The 25,606-nt window shown below is 38.7% G+C and overlaps 1 protein-coding gene across 22 annotated transcripts in view; it reads right to left on the reverse strand.

Annotated features, from left to right (window-relative positions):
- Positions 1–25,606, reverse strand: part of AHI1 (Abelson helper integration site 1) — a 152,312-nt gene that overhangs the window by 16,736 nt on the left and 109,970 nt on the right. For 16 of the 22 annotated variants that reach the window (XR_006739955.1, XM_045572630.1, XM_045572631.1 and 13 more), the window contains 2 exons: positions 23,114–23,214; positions 11,074–11,129 (listed from right to left, as the gene is read on the reverse strand). Coding sequence is in view for 18 of the 22 variants with exons in the window: in XM_045572630.1 (XP_045428586.1) it covers positions 11,074–11,129; positions 23,114–23,214 (157 nt within the window). In the remaining 4 variants the exon portion in view is untranslated. Of the gene's footprint in view, positions 1–3,996; positions 4,080–11,073; positions 11,130–23,113; positions 23,215–25,606 lie in introns of those variants that run through there. The other 6 variants (XR_006739956.1, XM_045572623.1, XM_045572628.1 and 3 more) reach the window with 4 other exon arrangements.

Here is a 25,606-nt window from a genome sequence, read left to right on the forward strand (position 1 = left end):
AGGACAGAATCTAAAAGGGAAAGGGTGGGAAGAACAGCTGGAAACAGTGAATCTTGCAGAAAGTGTAGGGCAAGTTAAATTAACCAGGTGGAGACTGCACTTTGAGAGGTTAGTAAAGAAAGAAGCCAGGAGGACCCTTGAGGGAGGGAAGCCGATGAGAAATTTAACTAGGAAAAGCTGAAGTAGGCAGTACAGATAACATCTTTAAGGGAAATGAATCAGAGATGAACAGGAAGAGGAAAATGACAAAGACTGCCCATGAAAGAGAGAAAACAAATAGAATTAAAGGAAAACGAGAAGACATAGTCAAGTGTATACCTCTGACAATGAGGGAAAAAGCAAGAATGGCACACGTTATCAAGTTGAATGGTGACAGCATAAAGACTGGGGAGCTAAGAGGCAGATTTGCTGCAAGAGTGAAGGAATGTCACCTAATTAAAAGACACAGAATAAATTCAAATCTAGTCTCCTCCTAAAGAATCCCAGTAAGCTAATGGAGGAAGGGAGTAACAAAGTCTGGGCCTCTTTTAAAGGCAAATCATATGAAAAGAAAAAGAAAAATTGCACAGCAAGATTATGAAAATGAATATGAAACAAGGTTAGTGTTTGTGTATATGGTGGATGGGGAAAAAAGAAGATTCATAAAAATACTGGGTTCTACCCCACAAGAAATTCCATCCAATAATATTCCCTGAAGGTCTACTATTTGGCCTTCACCAGGCTAAGTACTGGGGAGAAAAAATGGGAGCATGTTCTAATCCCTGCCTGCATGCACTCACCAGAGTTAACCAAGTATTGTGTTACAAAATAACCCTGTATTGCATGAAATATTATTATATTTAAAATCGTTTTTCTTGAAATATTGTTTATTGCACGTAACTTTATTATACTTAAAATAATTTTTCATGGGGAGAAAACAACATGGTGGCATAAACACCTGAACTTGCTGCCTTGCACAACCACTTCAAGACTACAACTAAAAACAATTATCATCCAGAACCATGGGAAGGCTTGATGAGTGGAAATTCTACAACTAGAAGGAAAGAGAAAAGAATGCTGAGACTCAGAGGAGGTGTGGAGGTGCAGAAGTGAAGTGCAGAGGTACAGAGGCGTGCATGGAAAGGGGCTGGCAACTATGCTGTTGTCTTTTTCAATCAGGAGGGAGACACAAGCTCCTGACTGCTCTGAACGTCAATTCCGCATGAGACTCTGAGGATCCAGACTCATACGGTGAGAAACTGGACTGTCTGACATTGGGCTGGAATATGAGGGCAGCTTTCTCTCAGAGGTGCTTGCAGCAATCATTGTTCCTGCATGGTGGCGTAGGACACAGAGACCCGGGGAACTCTTTGGGGCAGAGCTGATGTTTGCTCTGTTCTGGTGATTGATGTTTGCTCTGCCCTGGTGATTCCCTGAGACCCAGCCCCATGCAATTTACAACACCTCCCAAGCTGTGTGCAGAGGCTTTTGCATATGAATGGCCTAGCTCTTTGCAATCTAAAACCTAACATACTGCAGCTGGGTCAGAGAATCCCAGAGCTTCCAAAATAAGGCCCAAGGCTCCACAACAGCTTACATTGCTTCACAACTGTGCCTCATCTGGGCACCTCCAAACCCCAAGAGGAGGAATCTGCAGATCTCTCTGTAGCTCCTGCTGGGTGGCCTCAGGCAGTGGCTGACTTTGCACCTCCTTGGAGATCCAAGAGTCAATGTACCCAGTAGTCAGAGCAAGACCATCCAGATTACAACTCTTCAGAACCATAAGAGACAGTCACTTAGGGGGGTAGACTCAGTGAGTGCCAAAGCTCAACTGAAGCAACTCTTGCCCTATAAGGGTGTCTCCAGCACAGAAGTTCTCCCATAGACACAACTGATCCTAGACACAACTGATCCTCACAGCCAACTGGCCTGAAGATCAATTCCTCCCAGTGATTCCAACAATAAGGCTTAACTAAACAAGTCTCTGCATACAGTCCACAAAGGGGTACACCAAGAGTGTCCACCTCAGGTAACTGGGGAGGCTGAGCCACTGGGCCTATAGGACACCTAGCACACAAAGCCATTTTATCAATGCAGGGAAGCAGCCAAAATGCGGAGACAAAGAAACAGGTCACAAATTAAAGAAATGGAGGAAAGCAAATGACTGGATATAGAGTCAAAACCATAGTTATAAGGTTACTCAAGAATCTTCTAGAAACCTCCAAGAAATTTATGAGACCTTAAGGATATGAAAAAGAACCAACTAGAAATTAAGCATATAATGAATGAAATAAAGAATAATACACAGAGATCCAACAGCAGACTAGAGAATCCCAAGAGTCAAGTCAAAGATTCGAAATAGGAAGAAGCAAAAAATACCCAACAGGAAAAGCAAAAAGCAAAAAGAATCCAAAAATATGAGGATGGTGTAAGGAGCCTCTGCATACCAACATCTGAATTATGGGGGTGCCAGAAGAAGAGAGAAAGCAAGATATTGAAAACCTATTTGAAAAAATAATGACATAAAACTTCCTCTACATGGTGAAAGGAATAAACTTACAAGTCCAGGAAGCACAGAGAATCCCAAACAAAAGGAATCCAAAGAGGACCACACCAAGACACATCATAATTATAATGTCAAGAGCAAAAGACAAAGAGAGAATATTAAAAGCAGCAAAAGAAAAACAGTTAGTTACCTACAAGGGAGTACCCATAAGATTGTCAGCTGATTTTTCAACAGAAACTATGCAGGCCAGAAGAGAGTGGCAAGAAATATTCAAAGTGATGAATAGAAAGAAGTTACAACCAAGATTACTCTACCCAGCAAAGCTATTATTTAGAATTGAAGGTCAGATAATGGAGGAAAGCAAAAGCTAAAGAAGTTCATCACCACCAAACCAGTATTATATGAAATGCTGAAGGTATTAATTAAGAAGAGGAAGAAGAAGAAAAAGTAAAGATAAAAATTATGGACAACAAAGTGACAAATGCATACCTATCAACAAGTGAATCTAAAAATCAAGTGAATAAAAATCTGATGAACAGAATAAACTGGTGAATATAATAGAATCAGGGGCATAGGAAGGGAGTGGGCTGACAATTCTCAGGGGGATAGGGGTGTAGGTAGTGCAGGAAGAGACTGGACAAAAATCATACACCTATTGATGAGGACAGTGTGGGGCGGGGGATAAAGACAGAGGATGGGGTGGGAACCTAGTGGAGGTGAGCTATGGGGAGAAATAAGAGGAACAACTGTAATAATATGAACAATAAAGATTTATAGAAAAAAATTAAAAAACAATTTTTCTTGAAATCTTAATGTTTATTGCATATACAAAATAATAATAACAACCCTGGATGTGGAGCCAGAAGATCAAGGCCTAGTTTAGGTGCTTTTCAGCTGTGACTCAGGCCATGATTTCTTTATAGGTAGAAAGAATAGGCTATGGAAAATTTCTGAAATTACTTTTATTTTAAAACAAATAATCAAATAGTACATATCAAATAGGTTGGCCATGCAAACACATTTTGTCCCACTTGATTTTCTCAGTGGAAAAAATGCCCCCCATCTTGTTTCACATTCTAATCCTGTATTTCCTTAGGTTCCCTGGGACTTCCCTCTTTTCATATAACTTCAATGTCTCCTCTCAAGGAACTCTTTCCCATTTGTAAATATTCTTCTTTCTATGAAGACCTTCTCTATCTCCTGAGCTTTCTACTAGTTACTGCCATGCATTTCCTTTCCTTTGAAGTCAGCTTCTTGGAGAAGCAATCTATTCTCAAAGTTTTGGTCTTTCCCTTTGGGCTGGAGACAATCTGATTCATGCTTCCAGGACTCTCCATCAAACCATCCTCTTGAAAGTCACAATTGCTGCTTCTCAGTTATCAATCCTAAAGGGCACTTTTCAGTCCTGATTTAACCTCTCTTCTCTTTGGCATTTGTCACTGTTGACCATATTCTTCCAACATCTTCTCCTATAGACTCATAGCACAACTTTCTCCTAGTTTTCCTCTTACCTCTACTAGGGTGACTTTTCGGCTGGTTTGCTCATTCTTCCTCACCTGCATATCCACGGCTCCATTCCTTGTCCACTTGAGAACTACAGGAGGGAAAGATCAGCAATAGGGAGCCAGTAAGAATGCTGCTAGCTCTTATCTAAGACAGGGCAATGGAAATGGGAAGGAAAATCAGTGGGAGGCCCTGAAAACATTTGACGGACTATACGAGTGATTGTATGGGGTGGGGGCGGGGGGCAGAGGAGTGGGGAGGTGAGAGACAGGGAGTTGCTCAAAATAATGCAGACATAAAACTTTAACTGGTTGGACCCTTTCTTTCTTTCTTTTTTTTTTTTAAATTGATTTTTTTACAGAGAGGAAGGGAAAGAGATAGAGAGGTGGAAGTGTCGAGAGAGAAACATCGACCAGCTGCCTCTTGCACACCCCCTATCAGGGATGTGCCCACAACCAATGTACATGCCCTTGAACGGAATCTAACCCAGGACCCTTCAGTCTGCAGACCTATGCTCTACCACTGAGCCAAACCGGTTTCGGCTGGTTGGGCTCTTTCTTAACCATGACTGGGCCTTTCAGGAGGTAATTAAGTGTAAATTAGGTCATAAGGGTGGGGCTCTAATCTATAGGACTGGTGTCCTTACAAAAAGAGGAAGAGATGCCAGAAATCTTTCCCTTCGCACCTGCACCAAGGAAAGGTCACATGGGGACACGAGAAGGTGGCCACCTGTGACCCTGCTGGGATCTTGAAGTTACAGCCTCCAGAAGTGTGAAAACATAAATTTCTGTTGTTGAAGCCATCCAGGCTGTGGTATTGCCATGGTGGTGTGAGAACACTAATGTGGAGATGTATTGGTAAGTAAAATGAAGTCAGATGACTGAGAAGGAAAAGGTCAGAAATTATAAAGATGAAAGAATGAATAAAGTGTATTTAAGAAAAGAGTAGACTGACGAGTGAGAAAGGCTGAAAATGAGTATGACATCAGGTTAGTTTTCTAACAGCTCTGAAAAAAGGAATGCTGATTTACAATCTTAATCAGTCTGAAGTCCACCCTTTTGGCCTATCTCCGGGGAACCTATGCTGTAACATTAAAGTAAACTCAAATGTCTGTGCAGGCCACAGTGTAGGTGATTGAAAGAAGCTACAGACAACACAACAGCTCTGTGACAGACTGGAGGTGGGCGACCAGCCCCGGGAGCAGCCCATTGTCTCAGCTTCAGCTGGCGGATGTCACAGAAGAATACACAGTGTGGATTATTTTCAAAATTAGTCAGAAGTCTGCACTTATGTAGACTCTTTATACTTGGACAACTAATGAAATGACACACATGCACAGTGGACCCAACCAAAGATACCAGGAAAGAAAACTTGAAAATACATAAAAAACTCAGACCTTTGATTGCAGCTAACAAAGTAACAGGAACCAAATTTACCTCTTGCCTAGAACAACCAAAAAAACTGGACAAAACATATGAACCAACAATTTTCAAGACACTAAATCAGAGGCAACCAAGAATAGCGTTCCCCAAAATAAAGGAGATGAGCCCTATAATGGCCCAATTTATCACGTTTATCACATGTTTCCAGGCTATAACATCGGGAGATGAAACCTGCATGGAGCCTGGTGACAACATGAGTAAGAGCTGACAGTCTGGGAAAACTAAAATGGGCAGAGTTCATGAATGCCAGAGGACACAGGCTCCTGGTGAGCAAACCTGAAGACCCGCAGAGCACTGATGAGAGCATGTATCTAGAAAATTCAGGAGCAGGGCCTGTGCCCGCCAGCTGGCTCGGAGAGTTTCACCACTCAGAGGGCACTGGTAGAGGGATAGTGTCAGTAGTGAGGAATAAGCAGCCCTACACTAACCAAGGTTCCAGTCCCACCCTAAAGGAAAAGCCTGAAAGAATTACACAGTTTTTAAGCAGCTTAACCACATTCCAGAAAGAGCTCCAGAATATTTTCAGAAATACAAAAATATCTAGCAGCCAGTGATAAAAATTTCAGTGTGTGGCATCCAACACAAATTTACCAGGAGTGGGGGGCAAAAAATAGAAAAATATAACCCATAATAATAAAACACACACACACACACACACACACACACACACGGAACTAAGACATGGCACAGACGTGAGAATTATCAAAGACATTACCACAGTTGTAATTGTATTCCACCTGCTCTAAAGGTAAAGTAGAAACATGGAAGATATGAAGAAGACCCAAACTGAATTTTTAGAAACGAAAGTTAAAATGTCTGAGATAAAAAATATTCTGGGTTAGAGGCAGAGTAGATATTGCAAGGAAAAGATTAAACAACTTGGAAGACATAGCAATAGAAACAATCCAAGATGAAACACAGACAGAAAGGAATTTAAAAAATAAACAAACCATTAATGAGCTGTGGGACATTTTTTTTTTAATATGCTTTTATTGATTTTTTTTTTTTTTTGAGAGAAAGAGAAACATCAATTGGCTGCTTCCTGCATGTCCCCCACTGGGTACCAAGCCCATAACCCAGGCATGTGCCCTGACCAGGAATAGAACCAACAACCTCTTGGCACATGGATGACACTCAACCAACTGAGACACACTGGAAACATGGGACATCTTCAAATGGTTTAACATACATGTAATTGGAATCTTCAAAGAAGAGAAGAAAATTAATTGGGCACAGAAAAAAGAAAAAGGCAGAAGAAAAAGTGGTCCCAAATGTTCCAAACTTAATGAAAACTATAAACTTACAGAACCAAGCTCAACTAACCCCTAGCACAAGAAATATGAAGAAAATCACAGCTAAGCACATTATAATTAAAGTGCCCAAAACTAGTGATAAAGAGAAATCTTAAACATAGCCAGAATGGGGAAAAACATGCTATGCAGAGAACCACAGATAAGCATAACCGCCTATTTCTTGCTGGTAACTTTCCAGTAACAAACAAACAAACAAACAAACAATCAAATAGCAAATCTTTCAACACAGAACTGTATACCAAATGAGAACAGCTTTCAAAAAGAAAGGTGAAATAGACCTTCGTAGATATGCAAAGAGTAAAGGTATTCATTTTTTGCTAGCCAACACTACAAGATAAGTTAAAGGGAATTTTTTTAGGCAGAAGAAAAAAGATAGATGGAAATGTGAATCTACACAAAAGAATGAAAAACATTGGAATTGTAACAAAATGGGCGCATATGTAAGACTTTTAATATTTTTTATCTCTTCAAAAGATGGCAGTTTAATAAAAAAGAAAAACAGTGCAATGAGTGACTTATAGCATATATAGAAATAAATATATGAATACAGCAATATACACATATACATATCTTAATTAATAATAGATAAACATGTAAACTGACTGTATCTCTGCTATGCCCACAGCCAATCAGAGTGAGTATGAAAATTATAAGGCCAAAGATGGTGGCTGCCCAGCTACTCCAGGCTCGGAGTGGTCAGGCAGGGCAGGACACCTGCTATGAGAGGGAGGGTGGGGAACAAAAGGATCTACAGGAGCAGAGTGCCACAGTGAAGACAAGACTGCAGATTCCGGAGTCTACAGAGAAGACAAAGATGGCAGACTCCAGGTGGAGTCTGCAGTGAAGCAGCAAAGATAAAGACAGCAGACTCCAGCCAGAGTCTGCAGCGAAGACAAAGATGGCAGACTCTAGCCTGAATCTGCAGCAAAGACAAAGGCAGACTCTGGCAGGAGCGAGGCCTGGGTCCTGGGTGCCAGAGGAAAACCAATGCTGGAAGCCAAGGGAAGGAAGGCCTATTGCACGAATCTCTTCATGCAACGGGCCTCTAGTTGCCACGTATAAAGAACTATGGGAAATATGAGGAAACTGTCTCACCAAAAAGAGAATATCAATAAAGAAACAGAATTTACATAAGAAAGAACATCAAATCTATATAAACTCTCCCCCCCCCCCAAAAAAAAACAAAAAAAAACCTGAAGGGATGGGAATTATTCCCAATTCATTCCATATGGCAAGTTTAGCCTGCTACCAAAACCAGACTAAAACATAACAAGGAAAAAAAACTACTCCTCATGAACAAAATGCAAAAAAATTTTAAATAATATTTTAGAAATCAAGCCAACTTATGCTAAGAATGAAAGTTGGTTTACTATTTAAATATCTATGTAATTTACCACATTAAAATATTAAAAAACTCATATGGGTATCTTAACATGCATAAAAAGCATTTGACAAAAATCCAACATCCATTCCTGATACAAACTCTTGGAAAACTAGAAAATGGAGGAACTACCGGAAAGGGCATTTATAAAAAAAACACACACACACACACACACAAAAAAAAACCAACTCTATAATAATTAATGGTAATAAAAAAGAGACTGGATGCTTTCCCCCTTATTTTCCATAAGGTCAGGAAGAAGAATGTCTACTCTCAAGGACTCAGTTATGTTAAAGAAATAGAGATGACTTTTTGGTGCACACTGGGCTATAAATAGTATTCACTAGCCTATGGTTTTCAAGTCATGAGAAAAGTATCTTAATTCCTCCTTATTCTAAGAAACTGCGAGTACTGGGAAAGCCCAAAGGCTTTAGATGAACTGGAGCATTTAGACATATCTGAACTTCTCATGAAAACGTAGTTTCAGAAGCTCCTCAAACACTGTAGTTCGAAAGGAGAAGGCAAGCTGCTCTGACAGCCTTGAGAAGCTGGGATGTTTGTGAGATTTTTTTGAACTTGAATCTGGAGAATATGGCAAGGATCTCTGTATCACTTGGAAACAGGTATCCAATGTAGTCAGAATGACTACAGTCTTTCATTCGCATATTAGATAAAAAAATTTAAAAACCTGTTCAAGCACACCAATAGTATTGTTCCCATGATGTATTAAATGTGGTCATTTTTTGTTGTTGTTCAAATAGAGTTTGTCCTTATTGTTCCTGTTTTGTTTTGTGGGTTTTTTAAAGATTTATTTTATTTTATTGAGTTTTAGAAAGAGAGGAAGAGAGAGAGAGAAAGAGAGAGAGAGAGAGAGAGAGAGAGAGGAGAGAGAGAGAGAGAGAGAGAGAGAGAGAGAGAGAGAGAGAGAGAGAGAGAGAGAGACATCATGTGAAAGCAAAACATGAATTGGCTACCTCGTGCACACCCCTTTTGGGTATCAAGCCCGAAAACTGGGCATGTGCCCTGATGGGGAAATGAACCCAAAACCTTTCAGTGCAGGGGATGACACTCAACCAACTAAGCCATACTGGCCAGGGCCAGTCTATTTTTTCATATGTATAATCTCTCATTGAGTATAATCTCCTCAGGCCAGTGACTGTATTATCAACTATTATGTACAATTTCAATTATGCAGAGACTGGAACTGAAAACATATCTGGCAGATAAAACAAAAACAAAACCAGAAAGAAAGACCTTGGATGTGTTTGGACAGATAAGAGGGAAAGCCTGGAGAGAAACACAGATGAGGAAATGCAGATGAGGAAAGAGAGGGTCTATGATCAAGATCTCAGATCAAGATCTCATGGAAAAGAGGGTTCAGAATACTGGTCTGCATCTCTCTCATAGCAGTGGGAAGACTCAGATGTGATAATGTCAGTGACTGTGCTCTGAAGCGATACAAGCTATATATAGTGAATAGATTTTCTCTGTCAAAAGAAAGATTTTAAACTTACAACAAAATGGTATGTTACCAAGGAGCCTGATATAGTTTTACACACACACACACACACACACACACACACACACACACACACACACTTGGGAATCAGGAGACATAGGTCTTGGTCTGAGGCTGACAAATGTGCCCTGTGCAATTTGCACAAGACCTTTCCTATTAGTTTTCTTGATTAAAAATAGGGGATACAGAAAGTATTTCTAAGGCATCTTCTAGGTCATGATTCGGTGACTCTTTTAAATGCCATTTCTTGCTTATTTCTTGTCTGTAGACTGAGATACTATCTTGTAAAATAATGAATGCTTTCATTTGATAATTCCTGTAAATCAGACTGTAATCTGAATCAGAATTTTTGAGCCGGAAGACATTATTTTTCAAAACGTCAAAGTGTTTAACAGGGTTAACTTGAAAAGTATTTCCCTGAAAGAAATGCAGCAGGGATTATCTGTGTGCACGTGTAAGCATGCACTCATGTGTTATGGCGGTGATGGAAGGGCACGACAGATAGCTAATTTGTTCTAGGCATGTATGAGGCATGTGATAGTTTGCTAATAATGTATGAGTATAAAGTTTGGGCTTGAAATTAGGTACAAAATAATCTGCAATGACAGAAATTGAGAAATATTTGGGGAATGTTTTGATATGATTTTTTTTTTAATTTAAAAGAGGGATTTTCTATTTATGTATTAAGTAATTCAGCAAGTAGCAAATAAAAATACAAAACTTCCTAGAGATCTTTTAAAATAAATACCTCAGAAAAGACTGCTCAAACACATTAGACATTTGTAGAAAATGTACAATGCTAGTGTTCTAGGTACTACCTTTTTTTCTTTAATGCCTAAAAATAGACATTTCATTTTTTTTAAACCACATAACCTACTTGTTTTCAGTTAATGGCATTTCAAAAGTTACTTAAACTAAAATAAATGGCGAAATGGGTCCACAGAAAGAAAACTTTAGTGTGATATTTTAACTTAATTTTATTTCTTACTACTTTTCATACACTTCCTCAATGTCCAACCATTATTCTCCTCAAAGCAGCTAAGCTCTTTTATTTTTAATTATTTATTTATTTATTTTGTTAATCCTCACCCAAGGATATTTTTTCATTGATTCTTAGAGAGAGTGGAAGAGAGACATCAATGTGAAAGAGACACATCGATTGGTTGCCTCCTGCACACACCCCGACATGGGTGGTGACTGAGACTTCAACCAGGTATGAGCCTTTGGACCCATGACCCTTCAGTCCATAGGCCAGTGCTCCATCCACTGAGATAAACAAGCCAGGGCAACAGCTAAATAAACTTTTAAAAATCAATGATCTGAAACTTAACAAGAGTGTGATGTTTTGAAAAGGAAAATGAGAAATTGTCCATAATAAAAAACAAGAACTATTTATCACTGTAAATTATTTAGGAAGAGAAGTTGCTTACCGTGTCATAGATTCTGAGCCCCATCTGAAATCCTGAGATTTGTCCTTGTTGACTGACTGTTGTAAAAGAAGAAGAAGAAAACAAACAATAAGTCAAAAATTAGAGAAGATGATCAGGTAATATTCACATGCTGAAAATCACCAACTTACTGAAGGAGGAGAGAGCATGCAAGGTTCTGAACACAACTAAACCAACAGTTCTCTTAAGCGCTCTGTAAGGAAAGCCAGCTTACAGGTGTGTGGCAAACAGAGACCTACAGCATCAGCCTAAATCCTATCTAATAAAAGAGTAATATGCAAATTAACCATCATTCCAAGACACAAGATGGCTGCTCCCATGTGGTCAAAAATGGTTGGCCCCATGTGAACACAAGATGGCCGCCACAAGATGGCCTGCAAGGGAGGGCAGTTCTGGGCAGTTCATGGAGACCAGGCCAGCAAGGGAGGGCAGTTGGGGGAAACCAGGTCTGCAGGGGAAGACAGTTGTGGGTGATCAGATAAGCAGGGAGGGTAGTTAGGGGTGAGGAGGCTGGCAGAGGAGGGCAGTTGGGTGAGACCAGGGCAGCAAGAGAGGGCAGTTGGTGGGGACCAACCCTGCAGTAGAAGACAGTTGGGGGGGGGGGGGGAATGGACCCAGGCCTGCAGGGGAGGGCAAGCAGTTAGGGGGGGACCAGGCCTTCAGGTGAGGACAGTTGGGAGGGACCAGGCCTGAAGGGGAGGGCAGTTGTGGGTAAGCAAGCCAGCAGGGAGGCAGTTAGGGGTGACTGGGCAGTTGGGGGAGACAGGCCAGTAGGGGAGGACAGCTGGGGGTGGGGCAGGCCTGCAGGGGAGGACAGTTGTGGGGGGACCCAGGCCTGCAGGGGAGGGCAGTTGGGGGAGCAGGCCTACAGGGGAGGGCAGTTGGGGGTGACCAGGCCAACAGGGGAGGGCAGTTAGGGGCAATCAGGCCATCTGGGGATCAGTTTGGCATCGATCAGGCTGGCAGGTAAGTGGTTAGGGGATGATCAAGGTGGCAGGCAGAAGCAGTTAGGAGCAATCAGGCAGAGGCAGGCAAGCGGTTGGGAGCCAGCAGTCCTGGATTGTGAGAGAGATGTCCAACTGCCCAATAGTCAGACATCCCTCAAGGGGTCCCAGACTGAAGAGGGTACAGGCTGGGCTGAGGGACACCCTCCTCCCCATGCACCAATTTCATGCACCAGGTCTCTAATTAATCCAATAATACTATATGATTTGCTACTTTAATTCATTGTATCTTGACTTTATAATCTCTTCAGTATATTCTGTATTTTCACAGCTTACTCACTTAACTATATGCAAAATATTGAATCAGACTTCTTTGAATTTTCTAATAAAGGGGTTCCAAGTATCTTTTATTAATGACACCACTGTGAGAAAGACAAATACAGAAGTGCTCTCAGTGGAGCCAAATTATACTCTGAGTGTTAGATGGTTCTTCAAGAATATGAGCATTAATTCCTACTGCAAGTATACTGTGAGAAAAGGGTGTTTGCTGTAAGACAGTTTTTTATAAGTCAACCCAATGTTGCCATAAAATAGATTGCAAATGTTTTCTATAGAAAATTCTATGTTATGAAAAGGGTCCATTTAAAATTCACATAAAAATGTAAATTGTTATTCTGTTCATATTTTGAATTACATACAAATTAAATCTATACTAATAAAAGCCTAGATGGCAACTCACTCTCTTGTTATCACAAGATGGCCACCCTCATGTTGTCACAAGATGGCTGCCACACGATAGCCACCACAAGATGGCTGACAGGAGAGGGCAGTTGTGGGCAATCAGGCCAGCAAGGGAGGGCAGTCAGGGGCTATCAGGACAGCAGGGGAGGGCAGTTGGGGGCAATTGGGCTGGCAAGGGAGGCCAGGAGGGGGAAATTGGGGCAGCAGGGGGCAGTTAGGTGTCAATCAGGCCAGCAGGGAGTGGTTAGGGGGTGATCAGACTGGCAGGCAGAAGCAGGTAGGGGAAATCAGGCAGGAAGGTGAGCGGTTAGGAGCCAGCAGTTCCAGATTGTGAGAGGGATGTCTGCCTGCCGGTTTAGGCCCCATCCCTCAGGCAGTCAGACATCGCTCAATGGGTCCCACATTGGAGAGTGTGCAGGCTGGGCTGAGGGACAACCACCCAGTGCACAAATTTCTACCATTTGTAAAATGTTTTACATGCTGTCATTTTTATATAAAACTAATGACAGAACTACTAAAACACATAGTTTTCAAATCTCTCCTGAGTCCCATAGAAGCCTTTAAGAGATCTGCAATTGGCTGCTGTACATATACTCAAATGTCAACTATCTCCAAAGTGAAGTTCTTATTTTCTTATACATAGAGGTGTTCAAATTGGAAACCTAGAATTCTCCTTTTCCTGCATGTGGATTTAGTTACCAAATCTTACATTCTCAATGTTTGGCTTGGATTACAACAATAGCCCTTCCTGTTCTTACTTCTTCCAGAACTGCTTTTTTCCTAGTCTTTTTCCTAGAGTTTCTAGAACTTTTGAAAGAACCAATTTGATGTCATCTTCCATGCTTTACATCAGTGGTTCCCGACCTTATTTTGGCCATGTCCCACATAAACATCTCTAAAATCTTGGTGTCCCCTCCCATGACATGAATATGATTTATGATTTGAATAATAAACCTTATTATTCAAAAGTGAACTTCTATTCATGTGGAGGAAGCCTAAAAGGCCATTAACTTGGTCTAAACAAGCTTCCAAAGAACAAGACATCCATGAAAGAGAAAAACAAAAGAACAAAAGAACAAAGTACTGAGGAAGAAACCACTAAGAAATTGTTAAAAAAAAATATATAATAATAATAATATAAAGTGATATGAAAAATAGCAAATAAAATTTCAAAACATATAATAGAGAACTGAAATGCATAAAAATGCCACAATATGTATTGATATCCTGTATATAAGGCTCCTAGGACCATAAGAAATACAAAAAAAATCACTGTTAATCACTCATTCTTGAATTGATCCCCTGAAAAATCAAATTGCCTCCCCTGTGCGGTATGTGTCCCAGGACAGGTACCACTGCTTTACATCCTTTGTTGTCTCCCTACTGACCTTTAGGATAAAACCCAGCTCTTAAACATGCCGTACAAGAATCTTCCTGATTCTGTCTACTTGTTGAGGTTCAACTCTGTTTTTAATTTTGCATCCTAAGCTTCGGCCATGATGGAATATCTGTGATGGCCCAAGTGTATAATCCCTTAGAATATATCTGCTCAGTTTGCCTCAAAGTCACTTTCTTCTACAAAGCTCAATTTAGAGATGAACTTCTCTGGAAAGCCTTTGCTGATTTCATTATGCTTAGGTCAGGGACCATTTCTATGTGTCTCCCTAGCATTTAATATAGAACTCTATAAAATATTTCTATTATACTGTAAACCTTCCTGATGTTTGACTATCTACCTGTTATTTTAAGAGAGAATTACAGAAATACAGAGAAGGCAGGCATGAGAAGCTGAGGCAATTAATGTTGAATATCTTCTCTTTAAGAAAGCATAGAAACAAAATCAAGTTGGAGTAAGAGCTTAAGAGCTTGAGAAAGGTGGACATTATTTTGACCAGCCAGGCACTATAAGGAATGGAATAGGGAGTTGGTCAGGAAGAACAATGAATGGTGAAGACCATGGGCCTCATTAAGGTTGGAATCAGAAATATGACACAGATAACCAATACAATTATGTGACTTTCTTCAGCAACGATAAAATTACATAGTAGAAGTGAGAACAATGGATAACTGGTTTACCTTCAGACCTGGGGACTGGTAAGACAGGTGTGCAAAGTCACACATACCAAGCACAATGTATTCATCTGGCATCAAACAGATAAATAATTGCTTCCATGCATTTATTTCCTGATGGTCTAAATGACCTGGTTTGAGAAGAGTGAAAACTGATTGCAGATAATCAAGAAGGTAGGAAACATCAGAATATAACCCCTCCCCCTTTTTTAAAAGAATGTTTTTATTGATTTTAGAAAGAGAAGAAAGGAGAGGGGGAGAGAGAGAAATATTGATTGGCAGCCTCCCACACACCCCTTACTAGGAATTGAGCCCACAACCTTGGCATATGCAATGAACAGGAATTGAACTGGTGACCTCTTAGTGCACGGGATGATTTTCAACCAACTTAGCCACACTAGGTAGACCCTCCCCTCATCCCCCCCCCCTTTTTTTTAATTCCTGCATACTGAAGAATCATTTGGATTACCCAACTTATCTTTTTTAAAAAATATATTTCATTGATTTTTTCCACAGAGGAAGAGAGAGGGATAGAGTTAGAAACATTGATGAGAATCACCGATCAGCTGCCTCTTGCACACCTGCTCCTGGGGATGTGCCCACAACCAAGGTACATGCCCTTGACCAGAATCGAACCTGGGACATTTCAGTCCTCAGGCCGACACTCTATCCACTGAGCCAAACCGGTTTCGGCCAACTTATCTTTTAGACAGAACTATTTCCTAGAGATGGGAGATTAGGGAAGGAACCTGAAGACACTGAAGGAGACCTGGCAGTTTTATGAAGTCCATTGTCACCCTCTGTGCATTGCTGAACATCTGCCTGTGTGCAACTCCATCATAGGGGTCAGGTCTGACCTCAGTACAGCTGCTGCTATTGGTTTACCCAATCCTTTATTCAGTAAACATTTATTTATACCTGCTTTGCACCTGATCCTGGTAATTCAATTTTGAACAAAACAGCACCTGTCCTCGAGGAACTTTTAGCCCTTCTATTTCTATCCAAAAAGAAAGAAAGGAACAGAAGAAAAAAGTCATATGCATGACCCATGCGAGAAGCATTAAGTGATGCTTTTCCTTTTGACCTAATTTCCTTTACCTAATCTTTTCCTTCTTCAATCTTCATTATACTTACAGTCTGTCAGCAGTCCAATCTAAATGATTCCTTATTCATCATCATCTCAGTATGTGTGCATGTGTGTCTGTCTGTCTATCTATCTATCTATTCATCCATCCATCCATCCATCCATCCATCCATCCATCCATCCATCCACCTACCTATTTATATTAGCTTAAAGAAAATTGTTTGGCCATGTGGCTTTTAAATTTGTTCTTCAGTTGCTTTCTTTAACAGGTTCATATATAAGCACAAACCATTTTATTTTATAATATTTATAAAGTACAAATTTAGCAGCCATAACAGACTAAATAATTACACATGGTATTTGTGGTAATTACAAAAGTCGCAATTAAAAAATATCTTAATTCAGCCAGTGAGTTTTAGGACAGAGTAATACACAGGGTTCCTGGTTTTGGAGGAATGCTTTCCCACAGTTATCCTGGGAATGATTCTGCTTCCAGGTCAGCGACTCTGAAGCTGGCAGAGCAGGGCAGAGAGCATGTTTCACAAAGGAAATGCCAACCTTTGGAGATACATTCTACATCTCTCCTCTGTGTAAGGTACACCAATGTGTAAGAGGCTGCTGCTTAAGAGTACCCATAGTAATGGGAAGCAGAAACAGGGGTAAAAGGAAAGACTCAAGTACAACAAAGCTCAGTAAAAGAGAGAACAGCAAATCTGTTGTACTATGTTGAATGAGGTCTTTTATGGTATGTGTGAATAACAGAGACACTTAAGTAAAAAAGGTTCTTCCTTTTTATGTCAACTTAAGGAGAATGACTTTAACACTAGAGGCCATTATGACACTCTCATTGTGACTTCTTAATAATAACAAGAATATTAGCATACAGTTCATTTTCAATGCCTATGAGAAGAGTAGCATACAGTTAATTTACCAAACAAAGGAAATAAATGGTAGTCAAAAGCTATTTAATTAAGAGACATTTTTAATATAAACTCATCATGTTGAGCCTTGCACAGCTGGCTGGATACATCTCTATGTGAATCTGCTGTTTTAAAGAAGAGCAGTCTATAACTGCAATACAAACACTTACATATTTGCCAGTAATGGAAAACATGAAAGCAAAAGTTCATGAACAGGATCTTAAAATAAGGAAAATTTTTATTTAAGGAAAAACACATATCTACACACAATATTAGATACTTAAAAAAAAATAAAATAGAACAGTTCTCAATGGTGTGTGTGTGTGTGTGTGTGTGTGTGTGAGAGAGAGAGAGAGAGAGAGAGAGATTTTGAAAATTTGGCAATGTTTGAGGACACTTTTCAGTATTATAACTGGAGGGCATTAGTGTTTCTGGCACCTAGTGGGTAGAGGCAGAGAGAGATGCTGCTAAACATCCTACAATGCACATTCCCCCCAAACAAAGAATTATCTAGCCCCAAATGCCAACAATGCCAAGGTTGAGAAACCCTGGAGGGTTTGACGAAACACGAGGACAGCAGATTAGGGTGTCCGAGAACTTCTGAAAAAAGGTCATGCTGATTTCAGAGTCAGAAGAAGGGTGACTGATAAGCATCAATTCTGCCACTATCTAAAAGGACAATTTACAACTAGGAATGATTGGTTAAAAGCTCTCCCAATAACATCTTTCGCATTTTAGATCTGTGATAGATGGTGAGAGGAATTTACTCATATTTAGGTTAACCTTTGAAAATGTAATCATGAAGAGCAAACACTCTATCATTTTATAAAACAACCCTACAGTCACTGTCAGAAAAGTAGTAGTGGGCCAAGTAGAACATTGTTTTGATGCAGCACATTACTTTTTTTTTTTTTTTTTTGGACACTCATTATTCAAAGAATAAAATCTATACTTAGCTTCTCTGAAGAAATGTCCTACAAATACTTTTCAATGGTTTATTGGAACAATTATGAACTCTTTATTGAGAATTTATATTATTCTCTAAACTGAATTTTCACGAAAGGTCTGTATAAGAAAACTAGAGGCTGGGCTCAGAGCCTCAAATCAGCTGAAAAATCAGTGGGTTGCTAAAATTGAAAACAATTCCTCCCTTTTATTTTGTAAAAATATTAAGTAACGTAAGTTAGAAAGACATTAAGGAAATTATACATACAGAGTTTTGGGATGGAGACTGAAGAGGTATTCTCTCACAGTCCATTTATTTCAGAACCACTGGCAGTTATCTTGTACCTACCCTAGGTTAGGTACATTGAAAAGACAAGCAGCCTGGGAGGGGGGTTATTCAGTCTGTTGAGGGTAATGGGGTCCTGAAAACTTGGAGGGGAATCGCCCAAAGGAAACTGGAGGAAGATACAAAGCAGGGGCAAAATATACATACCAAATATTATACAATGGCCGAGGCAAAGGTATAAAGAGAATAGGTAGCAGAATTGGTCCCCAGACCTTTAAGAAAGTCAAGATCTAATGAGTTCCTTTCAGGGTAAGAGAGATTGTGAAGGCTTTTAAAGTCCCTTTGAGTAACATGGCCAGTGAGGCTCAATAATTGAGCATCAACTCATGAACCAGGAGGTCACGGTTCGATTCCCCATCAGGCACATGCCTGGGTTGTGGGCTTGATCCTCAGGAGGAGGTGTGTATGAGGCAGCAGACTGATGTTGATGGTTCTCTCTCATTGATGTTTCTATTTCTCTCCCTCTCTCTGAAATCAATATATATTTTTAAAAGTTCCTCTGTGTAGAGCAGTTAGAGACTATAATGTTGGGATCTATGGTGCGAGGTGACACACTGGCTTTGCTGTCACATCACTGGGGTCACACACACTTTGTGGAACAAATATTTTTCAAATGTAAATGACATTTTTTGAAATCAATATTTTTTCTTCAAAATATATATGTTATTGAAACAAATTAGGGGGGGGAAAGAAATACATATTAGTGTTGCCTATACTGAGACTCTTTATGGGATACAAATAAATTTTACTTATAAGATTTTGACGTTGTTCTCTTTGGATCAAGAAAAAAACATTCAATTATTCCTGAAATATAAAAGCAAATCCAAGCATAAATTAATTTTATCTATTTAATATATCAAATAATTGAATTTTCTCTGATAAAATTACTAAACTAAAAAAGATATAAATTAGTATAGAAAGGAGACAATGCTAATTATGATTGCATTTTCAATGGTTCAGTGTATATTAACTAACTTCTAGGTATTTGGAAAATCTATTTGCCATACTAAAAATAACCACTGTCTACTATAAATTTGTTGTTGGATTTAACACAGTCATAAAATCGTATTATTTCTCTGGTTAAAAATAATTTAGGTGAACTCCTGGTATAAGGAACAGGAGATGGAAAAACATTTTTTTTCTATATGAAGTTATTTTTTAAAATAGTGAAATATAGCACAATTAATCCAGGCTTTAATAAACTGTCTACTTTTGAGATAAAGAGGGCAAATGAAAATTAGATATTTTGTGAATACACACATGCTTACTGTTTTTCTGAGAGGTTGACAGAATTGCCAATGTAAAATTTTTTGTGCGTGTATGTTTGGCTGGAAGCAAAACCACCATTGTTATCTGATCCTTTTGGATTCTCTCTTCTTGTTCTGTACTAGACAAAAAAACAGCTGGCCCTTAATAAGTGGAATATGCACGCTGGTTTATGAACCAGCTCTCTTTTGAACTGACCCAGCCTGTTCTGACTACATGCTAAATAAAAAACTAAAAATAATTAAAACTCTTACCACAGGAAGAGATGAGTTTTAATGGATATTTTTATAATTGTCTTAGAATAGCTAAACTAATGACTTATTCATTTAGTGAGATTTTAGACAGACATAAGCAAAAATATCATAGCAATTTCTCCACATTCACATATATAGTCTAACATTCCTGTGCATAATTATTACTATATGTCTGGTATTTAAAAAAAACATGACTTGGTTTTGTCAATGTTTAAACATTTATAGAAGATAGAGGGTAATTTTCTACTTGGATTAAAAAACAATGTTTTCATTGATTTTAGAGAGAGAGGAAGGGAGAAGGAGAGAGAAACATCAATCGGCTACCTCCTGCATGTCCCTATCAGGATCAAGCCAGAGACTGGGGCAACCCAGGCATGTGCTCTGTCCGGTAACTGAACCAGTAACCTCTCAGGGCATGGGATCTCACTCGATCAACTGAGCCACATTGCCAGGACTGGGTTTTGTTTTTTATAACAATAAAAAGAGGAAACCAAGCATTTTCAGAAATTAAAAAAAAAATACCTGGGCAGTTTAGGAATAAAAAAAAGAAAAAAAATTGGCCATTTTAGTAATTACAACTGTTAAACAAACAGAATTGTCTGTGGTAATAAGAAAAGATAGCCAAAATATATTATGAATAAAAATCATCAGAATATTAGGTATGATTCTAGTTTCATCAAAACATAGACATGAATTAAGACATGTTTATTTACATGTGCAGAGAACATTTTAAACAAGAATTGCAAATTATAGTGGACATGAATATTAGGACAGAGTTTTATTTTTTATTTACAGTATTCTTTATTGGTTGAATTTTTAAAACTATGAACATATATTACTTTAATAGAATGACTTAAAATAATTACATTTAAAAAAAGAAATTTAACAACTTTCCTCCCCAAATATATGAATGATATAGGTATAGCAAATCATATAGGGTAGTAAAAAATAAAATGTCTAAAAAAATCCTCAAAAAACCAACAAAAACCCCCTCATATTTTTTAAAGCTATCCTCCCAGATAGCACAAATATTCTTCCTCCTATTAGATCCAAATTTATAGCACAGTGTGATAAAAATGTTCTGGAAGGAGCTTGAGGACAAGTCTTCTACTCTCCTGTCCCTGTGGTATAGATAGTTACTGATTCGTTTGGGGATTCTCTAGCCTATGGCGGAGAATCACTAACTCAAACCTGGCCCTGCTCCCTGCAGAGGGAGAGCGAATGCTTCCATCACCCACTAACATTTCAATGAACCAGATGAAATGTTGCAAGGGACCTGGCACATTTAGCAACAGAACAGGTGTGTTCCACTTGGAAGGACTTAATAAGATCCAGCAGCTGCCAAGCTATTAAAAGGTATAATTTTACTTCTCATTCTGTAGTTTGAACAGAAATCATTTAAAAAGAAAGAAAACAATTCAGGAGGTTTCTTTCCTTTTTTTTTTTCCTTAAAAGATATAAAGACTAAAATTCTAAAGACTTCCACATGAAGAAGTGTACAATTAAACAAACATAATACAGGTATGTGAAAAATCAATGTTACACAGAATGTGGCTAGCTGTCCAGGTGACAGCTGTCGGTGACTCGGTGGTGGAGGGAACGGGCTGGCCTGAGAACATGGGGCCGAGCTCCTAATTAGGAGCAGTGTTTGGAACGTGACTCTTACAACCCTCTTGGATCTCGATCTCTTTATCTATAAAATGAAGGGAGTTGACTAAAATCACTGGGGATGATTTTCAGGTTCCTTCTATGTCACCAATTTTCTAATTCTATGAACTTAGGACCCTCCTCCACTTTAGTCACTTTTCAGAGACAACTTTTTCAAGTTCTTTTTTTAAAAACATATCTTGCATAGGATAATAAAAATAAAACTTACATATGAAATTAAACATCTGATTGAATTTGTGGTAGGTTTATAAGGCAGGATCTTGATAAAATCAAACCATATATATTCTGATAAAGAAAATAAACTGAAGACATGTAACTGTGCCAGGTGCTGAGGAAGCCCAGTTACACATTTCTCAAGGGCTGGCTGTTTGCGTCATCACTCAGAGCCTACCTGAGGCATTCTGAATACCTGGGACATTACCGGTTCTCAGGGACTTCTTTTCACATTCTTTATACTTTTCCCCACAGGGAAATAAAACATTATCAAACTCTACAAGTGGTAAATTCCTAAGAGGAAAAATATATGTAGGAGTCTATTATAATGCATGGATTCAGACAAAGCAGACCAAATCAACACAAGAATTATGTCCTTCTCTCCATTTGGCCATATACTCCACAAAATAATTACACTTTATCACATCTTACTCAAGCTGTTTCCTCTGCTAGAATACTTTTTCTAAGATCATCTACAAAGCACATACTTTTTCTTCCTATAAGCCTCAGCTCAAGCATGGCCTCCTCGGGGAACTCTTACTTGATCTCCTAACGTATTATAGATTTTGATGGTTTCTTGCTGTGTGCATTCTCAATACACTATGCACATATCTTCACTATAGTTCCTACCATGGTTTGTTGAAATTGTCTACTTGTAGGTGTCTCACCCACCAGCCTCAAAGGCAAGTACTTTGTCTACTCAATCTTGTTTCATTGAGGACTAATGCTCAGCATGGAAATACTAGTAAGCATTCAATAAATATAGGCTGAATGACTGATGATACATGATAGGTTCCATTGTTAAAAAACTCTATACACTGCTACTTCATGTTATTAAGGAGTGAAGTTACTCCATTTAAGGCAAAAGCTAATGTCACAGAATAAAATAAGTTCAATAAGTAATATATGTGATATGGCACATTGCTTAATTGCTTATTAAACTTTGCACCTAAGTATTATTAATATCAGAAGAATACTGACTGAGGGATCTGAAGGCTCAGACTAAAAAAACATGACACTCAAAATAAATAAATAAATAAATAAATAAATAAATAAATAAACAACAAACAAATAAATAAATAAATAAAAATATTTCTCTGGCAGATAATATATCCATGCTCATTTTAATTTGAAAATATTTTAAATTTCTAGCAAATAAAAGGAATGCTCCAGGAAGATAGGCCATCTTTATTCTGTTGGGCCCCAATGACATTTAGCACACATGTGTACCTCTCAGGTGGGGCTAATAACACTGTCAGTATCGTCATTACAGAAACAAGTATAGGATGGAAATAGCATCACACTTGAGGTCACAAGTTCTACTCTGGATCCTTATCCCATTACTTCGACTGTGACTTAAGGTCTACTTTAACCTCTGAGCCTCCTCAGTTTCCTTATTTGGAAAATGGCTACAGTAATATTTGCCTTACATTATTTCATAACATTGGTGCCAATTTTACAAGAAATAATAATGTAAACAATGATATAAGCATGAAAAATAAAGTAATATTTTATCCAGAGAGAGTGAAAATCAAAGGACATATGCTATACGTTTTCTTGAAAACATTTACCTTTTGAGAAGATAAAGAAGGTTTTTCCATTTTGGTGTTTTCCTTGGTGGTTAAAGAAGGGGATCGTTCCTTAATCTCTGGAGGCAGTTCTCGGTACAGTGCTGGAAATGAAAAAGAAATTCAAGTAATCAAATTGAGAAGCACTATTTCATGGGGGGGAAACAACAGTGGGGGCAGATAGAAAACCAAAAAATTTGATATAAAAATAAGCTACCTGAGACTTACTATTAAGGTGATTTGAAATCTTATACATTAATTATCAAAAGAACTTATAATTGCAAAGTTGTGATCAGTAGGATTTCAGAAATGTAGAAGGTGTCATTTCACTTATTGTATAGCCATACAGATGTTTATTTCAATTTATCTTAATATACATTAATCAGGAACCTGCTATATGTATGTTATATGCTAGGTACTGATGGAGGTACCAAGATGATCAAAACAGTCTTTGCTCTCAAGTAACATACAATCTGGTCACAGATATAAGTTCACAAGGAACTGTAATATAAAATAGAATGTAACATTACTTAAGAGAGAGAGAATAATAAAGACAAACTCTGATATGGGGATGGTAGATGCTTAATGAAAGAAACAGGAAGTGTGTCAGATTCTGGAGAATGGGTAGGATTTTGTCAGGTAAAGGTGTAGAAAAAAGGATAATTTGAGAAGATGGTATGAAATAGCTAAGCATGGGGCAAGGACTATACACAATACTGAATCTATTCAGAAAGCTGAATCTGAGGTTCTTATAATGTAAAACTAGAAGCCCAGAAAACAAATTTCATAGACAAAGGGGGAGGGTTGTCCCTCAGCTCAGTTTGCACCCTGCACAATCCGTGACCAATGGCTCCTAACCACTCGACTGCCTGATTGCCCCTAACCATTTCTGTCTGCTAGCCTGATTGCCCCCTAACCACTCCCCTGCTGGCCTGATTGCCCCCAACTGCCCTCCCCTGCTGCCACCTGCCTCCTCCACTGGGACTGGCCTCCTCTGCACCATGAGGAGCTGTGGGACCCCCAGGCCTCACCACGCAGAGTGGCCACCAGGCCCCGCCTCCACTGGGTGCATGGCCATCTTTGTGGCGGCCATCTGGTGACATCGCACTCAAGGGCATGAAGATCCACATGTGTCAAACACAAGGCCCGCGGGCCAAATCCGTCCCGCCAGGCCTTGCAATGTGGCCCGCACCGCGCTGTCATCACTGCACTCCGCTGCGTTTCCATCACAATGACAGTTTATGACTGTTCAGTAAACCATTCAGCCCACGATTTAGGCTGGATTTTAGATTTTGGCCCCTTCTCTGATTGAGTTCGACACCCCTAATAGGCTTTTATTAATATAGATTATAATTTACATAATCTAGTTAGTCTATACACAGTGTAGAATCTAAAAGGGCTAAAAAGAAAATCTATCTTGGTTAAATGACTTGATCATCTTTGAATCGAGAGAAATTGTTTAAATACACCTAATCAAAATTCTAAGATTATGAGATGTATTAACTGGCTTTGTGTATGGGTTGATTTCATTATTTTTTTTTAATTCTTATTGGAAATGATGTGATTAAGGAAAGCTGATCATGCTTTTCTTCTAGTCACTTAAGATACAAAAGGAAGAAGTCTATAATAATGGGATATCAATGTCTTCTATTGTAGTTCTTTAGTAGACCTGGCTCTCAATTGAACAGTTGGTATAGATTCTATTCAGATATGTACTTCCTTAGATCATTTGCTTTGTATATGCAGCTTTGGATAAAGATAAAGGACTTCTACTATTTTTAGAGTGAAATATGCTGTTGACAGTAATTTTTTCTCTAATGTTAAAACAGCAGACAATATTTTCTTAAATTCAGGTAAAAAGTAGGATAAAAGGAGAAAAAAAAGTCCCCAATGAAGTGAGAATTCAATTACATTCTCAGGCATCTTAGGATTTATTCTGTTTGTTCTGGCATTTACAAGACTTTTCTCAAAAGCAATAACTAATGCCAAAATAAAATATCAATTATTTTGAGATATAATAAGGAATTATGACAGTTGAAGAATAGTCACTACATGAGACCATTAATTTCTGTACATATCCACTAATCATTACAGTATACTTCAGAAGTCTCACTTGGAATATTATGGAAGAAAATTTTATTGGATTTTTAACCCACTGTAATCAAATATCTATAATCTCTCCAGATTTGAAGCCTAAGAGGTTATTTCTGAAAACTAATAAGATTAAAAAGTTAAAGCACCTACTGCCATCCTGCTTGGAAATACATCATCTTTTTACATTGTCAAGTATAAAACAATTATGCTTTCATTTGTATCTGGATTAACAATGAATGGTAATATCTAGGTGAAATGATGGATAAACTCCAGAATGACTTTGATTGTGTAGGTAGCTCTTCATTTAAAGGCAGAAGCTGAATTCCAGGTATTGACCATGTGGGAAGGGGCGCGGGGGGAGAAACGAGGATATTTGAGGCAATCTGGAAGTTAGAAGTGCAG

Source organism: Pipistrellus kuhlii, unplaced genomic scaffold (assembly GCF_014108245.1).
Source record: "Pipistrellus kuhlii isolate mPipKuh1 unplaced genomic scaffold, mPipKuh1.p scaffold_m20_p_5, whole genome shotgun sequence".
Classification (NCBI taxonomy): Eukaryota; Metazoa; Chordata; class Mammalia; order Chiroptera; family Vespertilionidae; genus Pipistrellus; species Pipistrellus kuhlii.